The following is a 16,387-nucleotide window of genomic DNA, read 5'->3' as shown; positions in this document are numbered from 1 at the left end:
TAGACACATCCTTAGTCTTTGTTTGCTTTCTAGTCTTTTCAAACTCTATTCTTGAAAGTGAGTGCAGGTCGTGTGATGAAAAGAAAATTGCAACAAAATAATCGATTAACGTTGTGATTACTTGTATTTAAGTTTTGACATAAATGATCCATGAATTTATCCCAATGTATAATGTGATGCCTCAACTTTTAATTTAATTAATGTAATTCTTGAACTTTAGCCCAATGTGTAATCTGGTCTCTAAAATTTTAATTTGTTCAATATGATTCATAAACTTTTGATACATGTTCAATTTAGTCTCTGAACTATAAGAAAATGTTCAATATTATCCCTGACCTGAAATTAATGGAAGGACAACGGGGACTACATTCAACGTGTTTCAAAAGTTCGGAGACCATACTGTATATTGAGCTAAAATTCATAAACGATATTGAACAAATTAAAAATTCGAAAACCACAAAGTTCATGAACCACATTAATCAAATTATATTTGTCACAAATATGCAAGAAGAGAAGGACATTCGAAAAAATTACGCAATATCCCCGATGCATTTGAGATCATCAACTCACGTGCATATTCAACGGGGGACTCACATGATCCAATAGTGCATGTAAATCAAGCTCGCAGGCACCAAAATCATACATTAATGGTTCTTGAGTAGGCATTGTCAAGGTACAATGATCGATGCTACTTGCCATTGTCATCTTTTGGCATTGAACCCGGATGTCAGCAATCCCTCTTAACTAAACCGGGAGGCGTAAATATTATAACAATAGCAATCTAATTGTGAAAAAAAAACAAACATTTTGCATGTGTACACCACAATCAACGAGTAACAATGCTCCATGATGAAAGGAATCAGAAGCAAATGACCCCCGTCCTGCAGGTTGAGAAAGGGTGAGGGGGTGCTTTGGAATGAAAAAAAATCAACCTCGAATTATTTACAACTCGAAATTCCCATTAAGGCACGAGCCTCATGAAGAAAACTGGAAACCTCTCTCTGCAAGTTCTCTTTGAGATTCTAAAGCTAAATTCTAGACAGCAAAGAGCAAACCTCAAAAGGCAATCAATCAACTGATAGACCAGAAGCAGATTTGCAATTGCGCGGATAAAACAACAATGTATGGGAGGATGGCAAAACTGCGGCATTGGTAACCACCCCCTTCTCTCTGTCACTTTGCCTGATTCAGATGGCTGCAGAGCACCTGCCCTGGAAAAGTAGAAGACGGCCAAGATTGGCTGGCTTCCTTTATCAGTTGTTGTGCGGGATCCCTTGAGACTTCTCAACGAGTGATTCGATTTTCTGGTGGGAACATCAGAAACACAAATAATTTAATACGGAAAAAAAGAAAAAGATCTGATAGAGGTAGTTTCTCTAAGAGAAAAAGGCAGATGAGCTCCCAAATGGATATATTTTCCCAATGACATCTCAAATCCTTCCGACAGTTAATGATGGAGACACTTTATTTCCTCCAGTTAAAAGACTTTCGTAAGCCTTCTAAAACGTGAACTTTACAGAAAGCAACTCCATACCTTCACTGACTTGTTGACTTCTTCAAGTTTATTTAGCAGCAGTTCACCAGGCACCATGCCCCTCCGCTCAATTGAAGGATAGCGTGAGGAACCAGTCGTCTGCATCATAAGATTGATGAGAACATCATCATTAGAGACTCACTCCACATATAAAGTCAGCTGCATAGAAACAGGAACAACAGCAGAAACTGTATATTGATTATCTTCTTCCAATGTTTCCTCCGAAAAATGGAGGCCTGAACTATGTTTCTGCTGTATGTGGACTTCGTTAGCAGTGGAACCTTTATGATTGTTAGACCCGAGAAATCATTAGAATAGACTATAGTCCAAACATTAGCCATGCCCTAAGAAGAGACCTTATCCCTTTGGTAATAAAATCGCTGACTATTGACGAATAGAATCCTTGACTCCTGCTACTGCAGTAGCCTACAATCACTAGGCAAACCCCAGTCACAGTAGCTGAATTACTGTTATTGAAGTTTGCAAAGTATGCTTGTATCTACAGTGTAGATAAAGTCGGCAGTTTTGCATTGAGAAAGAATCTACCAATTTCTGAAAAAGCTTCTACCAAAGAGCCAACTACATTATGAAAATAAGCTTGCCTATTGTTCCTGATTTTTAACGAAGATCTCCCGTTGCTGTTAACTTCTGCTAACAAGTAATGGGCAGGCTTATAGCATGTTATCATCTTCTTCCATTTTCTAGTTTGACCCGGTTGCTGCTATTACAGAAGTATACTATGTTTTCCTAGCCATGTCTTTCTTAACAAGAAAAAGATTTAGCTTGTAGAACATAGTTATAGAGTACCTTCCAACTTTTGGATGGTGACTTCAGATAAGTTGATCCCTCAGTCAATGATGTCATACGAGCCATACTGTCTCCCTCGACAACAAAAGAAGTAGGCTTCCAACTTCTGCCAGCATCCTGTATGACTTTGGAAGCTCCTGTGATAATAACCTGCAAGATATGCAAGGACTCTGTATATACATAATCTCTTCCAAATGTTGTCAAATGACTGACAAAAAATAGTTTGAGGAAATTGAAAGATGAAATTGCAGATGTTCCTGAATCATTAAAAGATGCAGAAAGAAAGAACTGTAAAGAATGGCCAACCTTCCTCAGTAAACCAGGGTTTGAAACCCCTTGAACCCGCAGCTCATCTACTGGTGCAGCTTTTCCACGTGCCACGCTTTCAACTCTGAATGTATGAATTCCGTAGATAGACTGCAGCCAACCTAGAAAAATAAAAATAAAAACACGCTAGTAACTCAAAAGGTCAAGCATTTGATTAGCGCAATGATATGTCATGTCCTTTCCCAGAAAACAACCTATTTTGTGTATACATAATACACTTCAGCCATCAGGACGAGACATTTAAGTTCAGTATGCTAAGCATCTTAGGCCAGAGAGGAAAAGTACAGCAGCTGAAATTATCGATAAAGATCACAGGAGTGAAATAAAAATAAAAACACACTAGTAACTCAAAAGGTCAAGCATTTGATTAGCGCAATGATATGTCATGTCCTTTCGCAGAAAACAACCTATTTTGTGTATACATAATACACTTCAGCCATCAGGACGAGACATTTAAGTTCAGTATGCTAAGCATCTTAGGCCAGAGAGGAAAAGTACAGCAGCTGAAATTATCGATAAAGATCACAGGAGTGAGCTTCCAATAAGGCAAGCATGAGTACCTTGTTCAATTATTATATCAATCACCAAGGAAAGAGGTACATGCTTCTCAATCACTGCGGGATGCCAGAAGGGTATGAATGACGGCCTTGAAACCTTCAGACAGAAGAAAATTTAGAATTGCAGAGATGCCTTTTTTTCCCTTTCGTAAACATATATATGAAAAGAAAGGCAACAAACCTTGTAAACAATTTTAGTAGGTGTGACATATAACTTTCGTGAGTGAATATCATTTCGAATCACATATCTTCTAATGGGAAGATATATCAACATAAAGATGCCAACTCCCCATGCTAGAACAAGAAGCAGGGATATAGACAGCCATATGATGGTATCATACTTGAGGTGATTCGTTGCAAGCTCCTCAAATGAGGCTGTATAAAGTATCTCCTCAGAAGAATCTGACGCTTCATCATTGTCTAATTCAGATTCAGGATCAGGGAGCAGCTGTTCCTTCGATGTACTGCGCTCCGACAGACCATCAGTATGACCCATCAACATTTTCTTGAACTAGAAAAGCCAAAGGAATGCAAAATCAAGTTATAGGGTGAGTCACTTGAAGCAGTGTGGTTAGAGGAAGTTAATAGATAATTCTCTACCAGTTGAAGTTCCATAAAATAACTCAAGAATGCTGACAGGAAAAATTAACGAATTGACTCTGCGAAGTTCCTTGAAAAGTTTTTAATATGCATTGAGAACAACCCTAATACAAGCAAAGTTTAATCCTACTCTCCCTGCCTCTCTTGCAGGATACAAAAGTTTCTGGACTGAAGAACAAAATTACTGCAATGGGCACTGATCGGGGATAAAGCAGTTACTGTTAGTGCAATAAGCTTTTTAGTTTATTGTTATTACTCAACTCCGGTGTTTAATAACGATTCTCATCTACGACGGCTAAGCACAGCAAGTTAACTCCCCACAAATTTGGCCAAAAAAAGGAAGACCCTTCCACAGATCAATTCAAACTGGCAGCATATTCCTAAATCTCACTCTTTCAGGCTTAAGACCAGAACCTCCAGACATGCCTAGACCCACTTTCTTCTTGGGATCAGTCGTTTCTCGCTTTGGTCAGCCCTATCATGAACCCTAGCAATAAGCTTCTTAGCTGGCCTTACCATAAGAAAGTATCGATCCGAGGCCGAAAGTATGGTTTGGCAGAAAGATGGCATGAGTTGTGTAACTATCACAATTAGCCTAGCTAGGTTAACGATCTGATAGAAGAGCAAGCCATTCAATCAGATACAGGTCAGGAGCTACATTCCACTATGGTTCACAACACAATGTCGGCCAAACACACTCCAATATTCATGTCTCAGATGTTTAGGTGCCTGGGTGTCGCGACCCTCTTTTCCGTAGGGGGGAAAGGAAGAGGTTTAAAGGCTATGCCAAATCGGGACCAACGGTCTTCTTCCGGCACTGGTTCTCCCAAACCCTTGCCTTCCGCCACGTTGGGATATTCAATTTTAGATTAGATTAACCCTATGAGAATTCTAAATGAAGAGTCGCCACTAGCCTATTGGGGTCGGCTAACTATCAATGGGGATCTCGGTATACGAGAATCTCAACACAAATCTAATGGACTCAAAGGGAGAAAAAAGAGGGAAAATGCACTCCATATTCCAAACAGAACAAGAGCAATGTGCCAATGCCCAACTGGCATGCTAACTGATGAATCAGTCATGTCATGTGATTCTAATCCCTATTTTCATGCCACCCCAATGAGGCAATCTATTTTCAAGGGATTGTTTGAGCCAGAGAGGCTTCTTCCAACTTCAGAGAGAGAGGGAACCACGACAAATGATTCGGCTGTAGGTAAATTTGCGTCAATCCCCCAATTTCATCTGCTCCTACAACATCATTAAAGCCACAGAACGCATCCGTAACCTCCGACCAAACACACCGATTCAGCAGATCGCTCCAAAGCAAAAGCCGGTCGGCATTGCAAACTGAATAGTTGTTTTTTGGACGCCGGAGCTTAACAATGAAGATACACGCGCTTTACCATTTCGACATGTCCAGCTAACTTAGGAGCACGACGCAAAATAGCATCTAGATCAGGAATCCTCGTATACACGTTCGACGATTACGGATTTTGTCCGAATTCAAACATTCACGAGCCGAAAGAGGAACCGAGCGCAAATTGGAAAGCGCAAATCGCAGAGAATGTCACGGAGGCGGGGAACTTCACCTGTCGACCCTTCGAATGCCGGCACGAACGGAGGATCAATGGCGGAGGAGCTCGAGAATCGCGTGATCGATGGCTGTCGGAGCTGCTGGCACTAGTGGAGATGCAGATGATTCAAGAGAGCTTCGGAGCTGTATGGATTTCTGAAACTACCAGTCTTCGCTCTCTCTGGTTTCGCCTATTTTGGGGGCCCCCCTCGTATTTAAAAACTCGAAAGTTTTCGACTTTTTCGTTTTTTAATTTCGCTCATCGCGCTTTTCTATTTTTAGGAATAGCCCTTGCGGTTAGCTCTATTTTCTGGCTTTTCCCTATTCTTCTTGGGTGTGAAATTGTAAAATTGTTGCAATGATAATAGGGGTGTGCAAAATGGACCGTCTGGACCGGAAACCGTCCAGACCGAACTAACTGGTTTGGTCCAGTTCCCGGTTCCTAAAAGTAGAATCAGTATCCGGATGGTTCGGTTTCCGATTCTCTGGGGGAGCCGAACCGACTACATATAACTTTTTTATTATTTATTTCTTCAAAAAAATAGTAAAATGTGAACTAAACTCATGTACAACACTTTCCCCTTATCGTCGCACCTCAATGACTCTTCACTTATCGTCACTTCCGTCAATATGTTGAGATTTGTTACTCTCTCTCGTTGTGGTGGGAAAAAAAATAAAAAAGTGACCGATTCCCGATCCTAAGACCAACCGGTTCAATCCTCGATTCTCAAAATTGGGAACTAGTCCTCCCGGTCCGATTCCCGATTTCACGTCGAAACCGGATTGAACTGGGAACTGATTACCCCTAAATGATAATGACTCCGTAATATTATGTTTATGAAAAAATAAATTAATTATGATCACGATGATAGTACGAACTTTTGAGCCTAAAATTTGAAATTTATTAATATCAAGCCTTCACTAAAGTGTGTTTTATAGTAAGGCTCTTACCATATATCTCCCCATAGAATACAATTCGATTGCAGTCACCATTCTCTATAGCATGGTGACTAATTCAAGGAAGCTCCTCGTCTATATATGCATGAGAAGTCATGTAGCGTGCATGATTTCATGTAGCTAATTTTCATCAACTAATTATATTAAACGTAAAGCGAAATGCGGCAAAAAAAAAAAAATTCATGGACCGATCTCATCGTCTCTATCTCGTAAGAACTACAAGATCACATGACTCCTTTGGCATCCAGGGGTCGTGGACCGATCATAAAATCACGTTCAATAAGTAGAACGCATTAGCTGTGTGCCCTTAGATTGAGCAGTAAAGATCGAAGAAAGGCAATCACTCATTCTTAAAATCAAAGAGTCAGGCGGAAAAGGCAAGGAAAGCTCTCAATTCCTAATTCTCCTGTAGCTGGATCCTCCATAACCAAAAAAAATCTTCGCTAGATGAGATTTCAACTCAACACCCTTTGAAATTTTGATAAGAGTTGTTCTTTGGAGAGTACAGTACGATGAAAGTCGTAAACTGTGTTCGAGGGGTATTATTGTCTGTTGTTGGCCTTCATCCAGTGAAATGGAGGGTTTCGATTGGGTCTCTACAAATGGATTGCCTAGAGTTAGGAGTGCTAAGTTTAAAAGTTCATACTCTAATAAAAAAAAGTACATTGCTAAGAAAAACTTCAACATACATCCAAGTTGAAGAACACACTAATAAAAAGAATAACTATTCTTAGAAAAAGTTATAAAATTCTACATAAGGATAAATATTTCAGAGACCACGAATGATAGTGCGAAATAAAGAGCAGCATCAATCAATGACAAATAATTCTTCAATTAAATACCTCAATTATATTAATTCAAGTATTGTGTATTTGATATAATGATTTCACAACCTTATTGAAAATAGTTAATAAATCGAAACTTGTGATAGAAGAAGGTTAAAAAACTTATTGATGATATATAATTCCAATAATTAGTGTGAAGCAGTCATGTAGACCTCTCTAATTGAATAAGGGCGTGTTTGGCAGGTTGCCAAATAATGACTATTTTCTGTTCTTTTGTTCCCAGAATTAGTTTTGAAACAGAAATTCGTTTAGTAAATTTTTTGTTCCCGAGCAAAAATTTGCAAAAATTTGTTCACAGAATAAGTTTTGAAATAGAATCAAGACGCAAAAAAAAGTAGCTTCTTGATTCTAGGAACAAGAATTAAAAATGGAAAAGAATTTTTTTTTTCATTCTTCTTCCTTCTTGGTTTTGTTCTTCTTCTTCTTCCTGGCTTGCCGCCGATCGCCGGCGGCTGGCGATCGGCCATAGGCCAGGGCCGGCGAGGGCGTTGTGGTCCTCGCCCCCTGGGCGAGGGTGAACACCAACTCGGCGCCAGGCGGTGTCGAGTTTAAATCTAGGGTTGACGACTTCGCGGGTGGACTTCAAGTGCGGGGTGAATCTAATGAAGGCGTCGCGGAGTGAGTTGTACGCCTAGGTATGCAACCGAGTTATGCCCGTCCTCGAGTCAACAATGATATTGCCGTTGTTGGACTCATCCATCTGGAACAGCGACAGTGAGATCGACAGCATTGCCCCTCCCTCGCTCAGGCCGCTAGTCGCCCTCGCCGAATCTGGCGAGGCCAGCGGCGAGGGGCCCTTGCCCAAGCGACGAGGACCGTGACGCCCTTGCCGGCCCTGGCCGGTCGCCGCCGGTGCCGGCGACCTAGCCATGGCCAAGGAAGGGGAAGAAAAAAAGAGAAAGAAATATTAAAAAATTCAAAATATTATTAATAAAAAGAAATTTTGTGCAGTTACCAAACGCATTTATGTTCTTTTTCTATTCCAAGAATAGAAATTTTGGGTAGTTATCAAACGCCTTCAAATGCTTACAAATTATTCCCGGGCACAAAATCAAAAAGAATCATTTATGAGTAGAATCAGCTTCCAGGAACAAAATGGTTGCCAAACGCACCCTAACTAAGTAATCGAAATATGTAGAAATAAGCTGTAGAAGTGAAAATATGATATGGAAAAGAAAAATGTCGTGGAATTCGGACTCCTTTTCATCTTACAATTTTTATGCACGGAAATTTTATAATCTTTATCTTTTCCACACATCGCGCGGACTATAATTGAATATGAGAAAATTCTAAATAAGAGCATGAAGTACAATAATTTTCTCAAATAAAGACTTAAAGTGGACATTGTGTCAAATGAGGACCTGAAGTGAAAGGCTTGAAGTGGCCACAATAGTTTCAAATAAGGGCCTGACTTCGTCGGTGTCGGCCAGCTACATATTCTGGTCGGTTAAAGACATTTTCGTCCAAAGACAATTTTATTTTTAATTATTTTTTCTCGTTTATTTTTTTTCAGCAAAGGCCTAGCGACCCTCGTCGGCGGCGAGTGAGGTTGTCCCTTGCCTGTGGCCGGTGAGGGCGACTCTCACTCGCGGTCGGTGATCCGGCCACCAATGAAGAATAAAGAAAAAACCAAAAAAAAAAAAAAGAAAAAAGGAAAGAAAAAAGGAAAAAACAATGAAAAAGGAAAAAAGGGAAAAAATTCTAAAAAGGTAAAGGACGAAAATGCCATTGACCATTCGGACAGTTATGCTCTTATTTGAAACTGACATAGCCCATTTGGGCACTTATTTAAGACAAAATCCACTTTATACCATTATTTTATAAAATGATGACACTTTAGGCTTTTATTTAAGGGTTAATACCACGAAAAACCCTAAACTGGTACAGTTGTGACAATTTTACTCCAAACTATTTTTTTGACCACAAAAAACCCCAAACTGGTACACTTGTGACAAATTTACCCCGAACTATTTTTTTGACCACCAAAAACCTCGAACTGATATACTTGTGACAATTTTACCCCAACTAATTTTTTAATATTATTTTTTCGAATTTTTTAATTAATTTTTTATTTTTTCTTTTATTTTCTTTTTTTCCTTAATCTTCTTCATCTTCAATTTACGGCGGTCGCCGGACAGCGACTAGCCTTGAAGGGCGGAAGCCGCGAGTCGGCCCGCCGGCCGTGGGGCGAGGCTCGACCTCGCCGAAGCCCAGGCGGCGACCTCGCCGTTGCGGGCGAGCCCGACCTCGCCATCGGCCGGCGGGAGCCGAGCCCTCGCCAGCGGCTAGCGAGGCCGACCTCGCCGGCTTTCGCCTCTGGCCGGTCGCCGGACCGGCGACCGGCCAGAGGTTGAAGATGAAGAATATTAAGGAAAAAAAGAAAAAAAATTAATAAAAAAATTCGAAAAAATAAAAAATAATATTAAAAAATTAGTTGGGTTAAAATTGTCACAAGTATACCAATTCAGGGTTTTTGATGGTCAAAAAAATATTTCGGGGTAAATTTGTCACGAGTATACTAGTTTGGGGTTTTTTGTAGTCAAAAAAATAATTTGGGGTAAAATTGTCACAATTGTACCAGTTTAGGGTTTTTCGTGATATTAACCCTTTATTTAAAAATAAAATTCTCTTCAGGTCCTTATTTAAAAAAAATAAGAGTATTTCGAGTCTTTATTTGAAATTTTCTCGAATATTGATATATGGAAATGCATAAAATCTTGTCACGGGGAAATTTTTTTTATGATGGAAAGTCAACGAGCGAGTTTTGTTTGAGAAGGTCAAAAGGGACGAGGAAAATTGTTGGTCGGTTAGAAATGATTAAACCAGAAATTTTTTTTTTTTCAAACATAGACGGAAGAAGGTTAGACAGAAGATGTTCCACGTGCTGATTTTCTGGGGCGACTCCTCGTCTGATCATTCGCTGGCGGGACCGGGACCCCGGAGGCAGGCCGCCCTGAATCCGACGAATCCCATTGGCTGTCCCCTCGCTCAAAACTGACCAAACGACGTCGCAGCGTCGCACGGCGATCCATCCTCCAATCGCCCTCAACGCCAGCGAACACAGAAGCAGGTGAGTATATCCGACGTATTGCATAATGCACCAAACCACCACATCTCCTCTTCTCCTCTTTCTCTCTCTTTCTCGCCGTGAACTTCACGCAGATCCTCGCGTCCTGATTCTCCCTCGCTCCATCGGCGCTCCAATCGAAAGGTGAGAGCATCCCGCGATTATCTTGCTCAATTCGGCGCCTGATCTTGCCATTGCTTCCGCGCGTGCGCACGTCGCGATTTCGTTGGAGCTTCCGCTTTAGGTTTCATGTCCGGTTTCTTCGTTCAGCTGTCGATGCGGCGACGATCTCCGCGAGGCTGTAGATACCGCGCTTGCGTGTGCGCGCGCGCGCGTGTGGCCATGCGCGGTGGTCGTGTTCCGTTTGCGGGGATCGTTACGTGCTTGTCAGTTTGCTCCATGATTGTTACGTCCATGGAATCTGTCCTCTTCAGGCCTGGCGATTCTAAACGCGGGCATGCTTGTTTTCTTACCATGCTGGACGTTTGAGAGGTTTTTTAAGTTCAATTTTAGATTCAACCGTAGTTTCCCTCATTTTTCATCGACCGACAGGGGGATAGATAAAAATGTTTTAGTCTAGTTGAATTCCGTAGCTTTCTTGATATTAGCTGGGTGCTAGACGAGGAGAAGAACGGGATGCATGGACCCAGTTCGTCGCATGAGGTATCCACTGCAGTTAAGAATTAGGATGACAGGATAATTTCCAAATTTGTGGTTGAGCAGTTTTAAATAAGCTTCCTTTGGAAGGTAGAAGGAATTGGCAAATGGAATCATGCTGTTGAGCTTGCGCGTGTGCTTTCTAATGGTGTTTTAGATAGATGAATCATTTTGTTATTGGATTGCCCTCTCTTAGCCTTATGGGAGATAGTTGATGTATAGGTGATTAAAGCCCTAAATTTTTTTTTTTTTGTTTAAGATTATCCAGAACCGAAGTATCTTAGATGTTTCTTTGTTTAGGTTGCTGTGGTTTCTTTGCTCGTGTATTTCTTCCATGGTAAACTCAGAATAAACTCATTCACGTTCTAGGTCATGAGCATTATGGATCATTTTCGTTTGCTTTAAATACAAAAGAGTTTAAGATGGGATCGTTGGTATTTAAGAGCTTCAGGAGTTGGTTTTTGTCTAAAAAATACATAAGTTGATCTAGGGAGCCATTGTTTAGTTAAATTAGTTTTGTTGATGACTTGTAGCAGGATTAATGTCCGTGCATTTGTCCCATATAAGTGAGAAAAAGAAGCGGTTGAAAAATACTAAAACACAGGAAGGGCATGTTCATCAAATATGAAATTGAGAGACTGGCACTTTTATTGCAGTGTTGACTTTTCTTCAATATTATCTTCAGCCATTTATTTCAGATATGCAAGTTCCTCATCCTTCATGTGAGTGAAGATATTTATTTGTACTATCGTTGAAGGTGACAGGTGTATGGCAATTCTTACTAGTTGTTAAAGAGGTAGCCCATGATTGAAAACAATGGATAGAAAACAACACATTGCAATTTTCACGACCGCAAGCCTACCATGGATGACTGGTACAGCTGTCAACCCTCTTTTCCGTGCTGCATATCTCTCAAAAGATGGAGAGAGAAATATCACTTTGGTGATTCCTTGGTTATCATCAAATGATCAAGGATTAGTATATCCTAGTAACATCATGTTCAGGTCTCCTTCAGAACAGGAAATGTATGTCCGTCAGTGGCTTGAAGAAAGAACGGGCTTTAAATCTGCTTTTGGCATACGTTTTTACCCTGGAAAGGTACTCATCGGTTCTATATTAGATGTGCTAATCGTTATGCATTGTGTTTAACTTTTTTGTCACGAGAAGGCAAATAGTTGCTGCATCTACAGTCAGAAGAACAGTTAAATTCAATGCCTGTACCACTGAATGAACAGTCTTCAACTCTTCCTCTTCCGGAAGAGTGTATAATCTTATGACAGTAGCATGATCATTGAGAATTGTCATTCTTGATACTGTAGTGAGATCATTGAGAATTGCCCTTCTTGGCCAGTCGTAAATGCATGCATCTTTTGCTAGTTATTTTCAACCACTAAATGGTCTATGGCATGGTTATTCTACTAATTAAACACTTACTTTTTCCTCTGTAGCTGAAAATCTGGTATTCGTTTCTTTGGTATAGTTATAATCCAGAATCACATGAGCTTTAACATATTCATGTGACGGATAGTCCATTGGCTCCTAAACATGTAACGGTGTAGGCATATTAGGGAAGCTTGTCATTTTTGGTGTTTGGTTACTGAAATTTTCTTCTACACGTAAGTAAATATCATCTACTACAACTGTCTCAAGGATAAATGTTAATGCATGGTATCGACTACACTGCAGTTTTCCAGAGATAAAAGGAGCATTCTTCCTGTTGGAGATATTGCAGAACTCATCTCCGATGAAGAGGCAGATGTTGCTGTCCTGGAGGAACCAGAGCACCTAACATGGTATCATCATGGGAAAAGATGGAAAACTAAGTTCCGCCTTGTTATTGGAGTTATTCACACAAATTACTTGGAATATGTAAAGAGAGAGAAGAATGGTCGTATACAAGCATTTCTTCTTAAACAAGCAAATGGTTGGGTTGTCAACATATACTGTCATAAGGTATTGTCCTCAAGCTTTTTCCTTTCATTTTTTTGTTGAGAGAAATGGTTACTGTGGTAACACTGATTGCATCTCTGTACCTAGTCTTACACAGAATATACTCTTGATAGTTTGCATTTTTAATGGAGTTTGATATTGGTCAGTTGTGGAACTACCCATGCACTGTTTGGTTTGTTGACCTTGGAGGCTGTGAAATGAAAAACAGGTTGGTAGTCGTTTAGGCTATCTGGATGTAAGTTCATGACATTTAGAATTGAGTGCATTCTATATTCCCTGTCTATCCAGTGCGGTACTTCTGGAAGGTGATTATATGCAATCAAACGATTAAACATGGTTATGCGGAGAGTTTATATAGGCAAAAGGTGAACTGCCCAACTGTGATATATGAACTCATAATAAATGATAGGCCTTTGGTGCAGTCTTCTGACCTAGAGTTGGTAAGAGATGGGTCAGAGAAGAACATTCTACTTTGTAGAGACGTGGAGATTCTTTGGTGTTAGAAATCCCAAGCACAATCTCATATTAAATAGTTTCAAGGGTTGAGTACTTTTAGGGCACTTTCTTAGCATACTTTCATGAAGTGTTTGATTTGCAATGTGTCGATTGCACTTACTGCAGAAAAAGTCAATGCATTGAAATTTGCAGATTTCCTTGTTTGATTGCTTGATAGTGCTCGAAGAGCCCTCCTTGACAAACTGCATATTGTTATGATTATCGTTTGGCTTGTGGTCATTGTAATTATAAGAGACGAAAGAGTGTCGATCCTTTTCTGTCAATAATTTAGGGGTCACCCCTTTTTGTGTAAGCAATTCACGGATGACCCAGTCTCTCATGGGTTGCAGAGGAGGTTTCAAAAAGAAGGGGATCATCCATCAAATTTCACTGTGGGTACAGGGGCATTGGTGAAATTTACTCGAGAAAGATGTGCTTTGCAGATACTATCGGCCTTTTCTAGGACTTATTAAAGCGATGATCAACACCTTTGTTCAGTTCTTACGTGTTATCAGATTCTTTCTTGTCGAGCCTTTGTTTTCATCACTTCCCATGAATTTTTTAAGTGTGTACGTCTGAATCTTTAAAATGATGTCCATTTGGGGCTGAATATGATTCTTGATTGTCAAATGGGAAATGACTAATTAATTTGAACATGAATATACTGTGTTGCTGTATTTACAGCCCTTAATCTTCATATTGCTCTCTGTTTATGAATGTCTGTCGATCGTGAAATTTCCGGATAGAGGTAGCTGTCAGTAGTTTATGAGTGTGAATACATTGTGTTTGCTTCTCCTGCTCCTTAGGTGGGCACTCAATGTTTGGATGGATGTCCTAGCATGTTGGTTTTGGGATACACAGCAAAAGATGAAGCCAAATGGTATAGATTTATGTAGCCTAGCCTGAGCAATATGGGAACATTTACTCGATGTTATTGTATTGGTCACAGAATTACTGGTTTGCATTTAGTTTTAAGTTGAGAGAGCAGTGTCTTGTTATCTTTTTATTTTATTTAATCCCGCTCGTCATTCCTGTCAAAAGTAAGTTGTTTACAAAGAACAATGGTGGAAACCTACTGATTCTGGAACTATGGCTATAGTCCAACACTTACACTTAATAAGGTTTCACTTGGGGGATTGGACGGCAGGTTATCAGATTATCCGCTGCCACTCAGGATTATCCCAATTCTATCATCTGCAATGTCCATGGAGTTAATCCCAAGTTCCTTGAGATTGGCCAGAAAAAGATGCAGCAGCAACAAAATGAAGGCAAAGCCTTTAGCAAAGGTGCTTACTATATTGGCAAGATGGTTTGGAGCAAAGGCTACAAGGAGCTACTTAAATTGCTTGGTGATCACCAGAAAGAATTGACTGGGTTTGAGATTGACTTGTATGGGAATGGAGAGGATTCTGATCAAGTTAGGAAAGCTGCAGAGAAGTTGGAACTAGCAATTAGAGTTAACCCGGGTCGTGACCATGCTGATCCCCTGTTCCATGAGTAAGTTGTCACTTTGTCACAATTTTGCAGCTTGAAATACCTGGAAAACAGCTGTTAGACATCCTTAATTGGAGGTTTCTTTCATGAGGCTCCCTATCGACCAAAAAGTTGGTGAAACTAATGACTATACAACACACTGCATGCATCGTATCGGTCTTATAAAGTAACATAATTCCTTGTAAAATCCTTAATGCTAGATCATGAAGGGTAACCAGATTTCCCATCATGCTTTCTTGTACTTAACAAACTAATTACTGTACAAAACACTAAATGCATCTTATCACGGTTTGTTTTTACAGATTATCAGTCTTATCTCATAATACAATTTCTTGTAAATCCTTAATGTAAGACAATGATGGGAAACCGGATTTTCCATCATGCTTTCTTGTACTTCACCGTTTTTTCTTCTCTGTCACGTATGCGTGATGACTGAGTCGCTTTCTTTCTTGAAAGTTATTAGTTTTGAGTAATACTCTTTTCCTATGTGATAAGTAGGTTGAAGTATGATTTTTTCAAAGAACTCGTTTCAAATATGATGGCTAAATTATCTTTCAGTAAATAGGTGATCTTGTCATTGGTAAGTGAATATTGAGTCTAGCTATTGAAAGGAGCTATCTCACATCTATTTGTTTTTCCTGATTGCTCTGGGAACCGAAGATTTCAAACTCACCAAGTTCCTTTTCTATCATCCAGTTATAAGGTGTTCCTGAATCCAAGCACCACTGATGTAGTCTGTACGACCACAGCTGAAGCACTCGCAATGGGGAAGTGGGTTGTCTGTGCCAATCATCCATCAAATGACTTCTTTAAGCAGTTTCCAAATTGCCGGACATATGACGACAGCAAAGGATTCGTGGATGCCACTCAAAAGGCACTGAGTGAAGAACCTGCCCAGATGACGGATGATCTAAGGTACGAGTTATCGTGGGAGGCCGCCACGGAACGGTTTCTGAAGGCTGCTCAGTTGGATCAGGCATCTGCGACTAAATTGTCCAGAACTACTTCCAACAACTTCATGTCCACTTCACTGAATTTCAAGAGGAAAATGGAAGACGCATCTGCATATTTGCACTATGTGGCTTCCGGCTACGAAATGTCACGACGAGCATTTGGTGCTATTCCTGGCAGCCTGCAACCAGATGAAGAGTTGCGTAAGGATCTTGGGTTGCCCCCGCCTCCTGGAAAGAGAGGCTCAAGAAGTTAATATGGTGAATACTATGATGAAATTCGGGAAAGATTGTCTGTACTGACTACTTTGAAATCCTGTGCTATCAATAAAATTGGTTTAGGGGTGTAAATAATACCAAAAGCATGTAAGAGCTATTCATTCTATATGATTCTAATCAAATTTTGTATTCCATTTGCAATGGATATGGAGGGATGGCCATAGACCTGTTAAAGAGTGTCGGTTCCTGCTTAGCCACTGTTGTCATTCTGAGCAGAACTTGCATCCAGTCCTAGTCTGGGGATGCATGATGCTTCTGTCTTGCATTTGCCATGATCCTGAGTCTCTTTTTCTCG

At 40.2% G+C, this 16,387-nt stretch overlaps 2 protein-coding genes across 7 annotated transcripts; one reads left to right on the top strand and one right to left on the bottom strand.

Moving 5' to 3' along the window:
- Positions 1 to 917: 917 nt before the first annotated feature.
- LOC115691776 (uncharacterized) lies at positions 918 to 5,592 on the bottom strand. Its single transcript, XM_056304561.1, has 7 exons — positions 5,415 to 5,592; positions 3,407 to 3,736; positions 3,229 to 3,322; positions 2,648 to 2,769; positions 2,342 to 2,491; positions 1,535 to 1,633; positions 918 to 1,304 (listed from the first exon to the last, which is right to left on the bottom strand). The coding sequence occupies exons 2-7, from the start codon at positions 3,725 to 3,727 to the stop codon at positions 1,254 to 1,256; spliced, it is 837 nt and encodes a 278-aa protein (XP_056160536.1). The 5' UTR covers positions 3,728 to 3,736; positions 5,415 to 5,592; the 3' UTR covers positions 918 to 1,253.
- Positions 5,593 to 10,236: 4,644 nt separating this feature from the next.
- Positions 10,237 to 16,233, top strand: LOC115691751 (digalactosyldiacylglycerol synthase 2, chloroplastic). 6 transcript variants are annotated; one of them, XM_056304556.1, is made up of 6 exons: positions 10,237 to 10,411; positions 10,538 to 10,930; positions 11,689 to 12,022; positions 12,611 to 12,877; positions 14,517 to 14,866; positions 15,560 to 16,233. In XM_056304556.1, exons 3-6 carry the CDS (start codon positions 11,741 to 11,743, stop codon positions 16,068 to 16,070), a joined length of 1,410 nt encoding a protein of 469 aa, XP_056160531.1. In that variant the 5' UTR covers positions 10,237 to 10,411; positions 10,538 to 10,930; positions 11,689 to 11,740; the 3' UTR covers positions 16,071 to 16,233. The 6 variants fall into 6 exon arrangements, with proteins under 6 accessions (XP_056160531.1, XP_056160532.1, XP_030474334.1 ...); XM_056304557.1 differs by having other exon boundaries at positions 11,682 to 12,022; XM_056304558.1 differs by lacking the exon at positions 10,538 to 10,930 and having other exon boundaries at positions 10,239 to 10,411; positions 11,689 to 11,798; positions 11,940 to 12,022.
- Positions 16,234 to 16,387: the final 154 nt, after the last annotated feature.

Source organism: Syzygium oleosum, unplaced genomic scaffold (genome assembly GCF_021117445.2).
Source record: "Syzygium oleosum isolate NSW1041296 unplaced genomic scaffold, Sole_v2.1 Sole_v2.32, whole genome shotgun sequence".
Taxonomy (NCBI): domain Eukaryota; kingdom Viridiplantae; phylum Streptophyta; class Magnoliopsida; order Myrtales; family Myrtaceae; genus Syzygium; species Syzygium oleosum.
The sequence above is the reverse complement of the archived record's forward strand: the minus strand, read 5'-3'. Positions and strand labels throughout refer to the sequence as shown.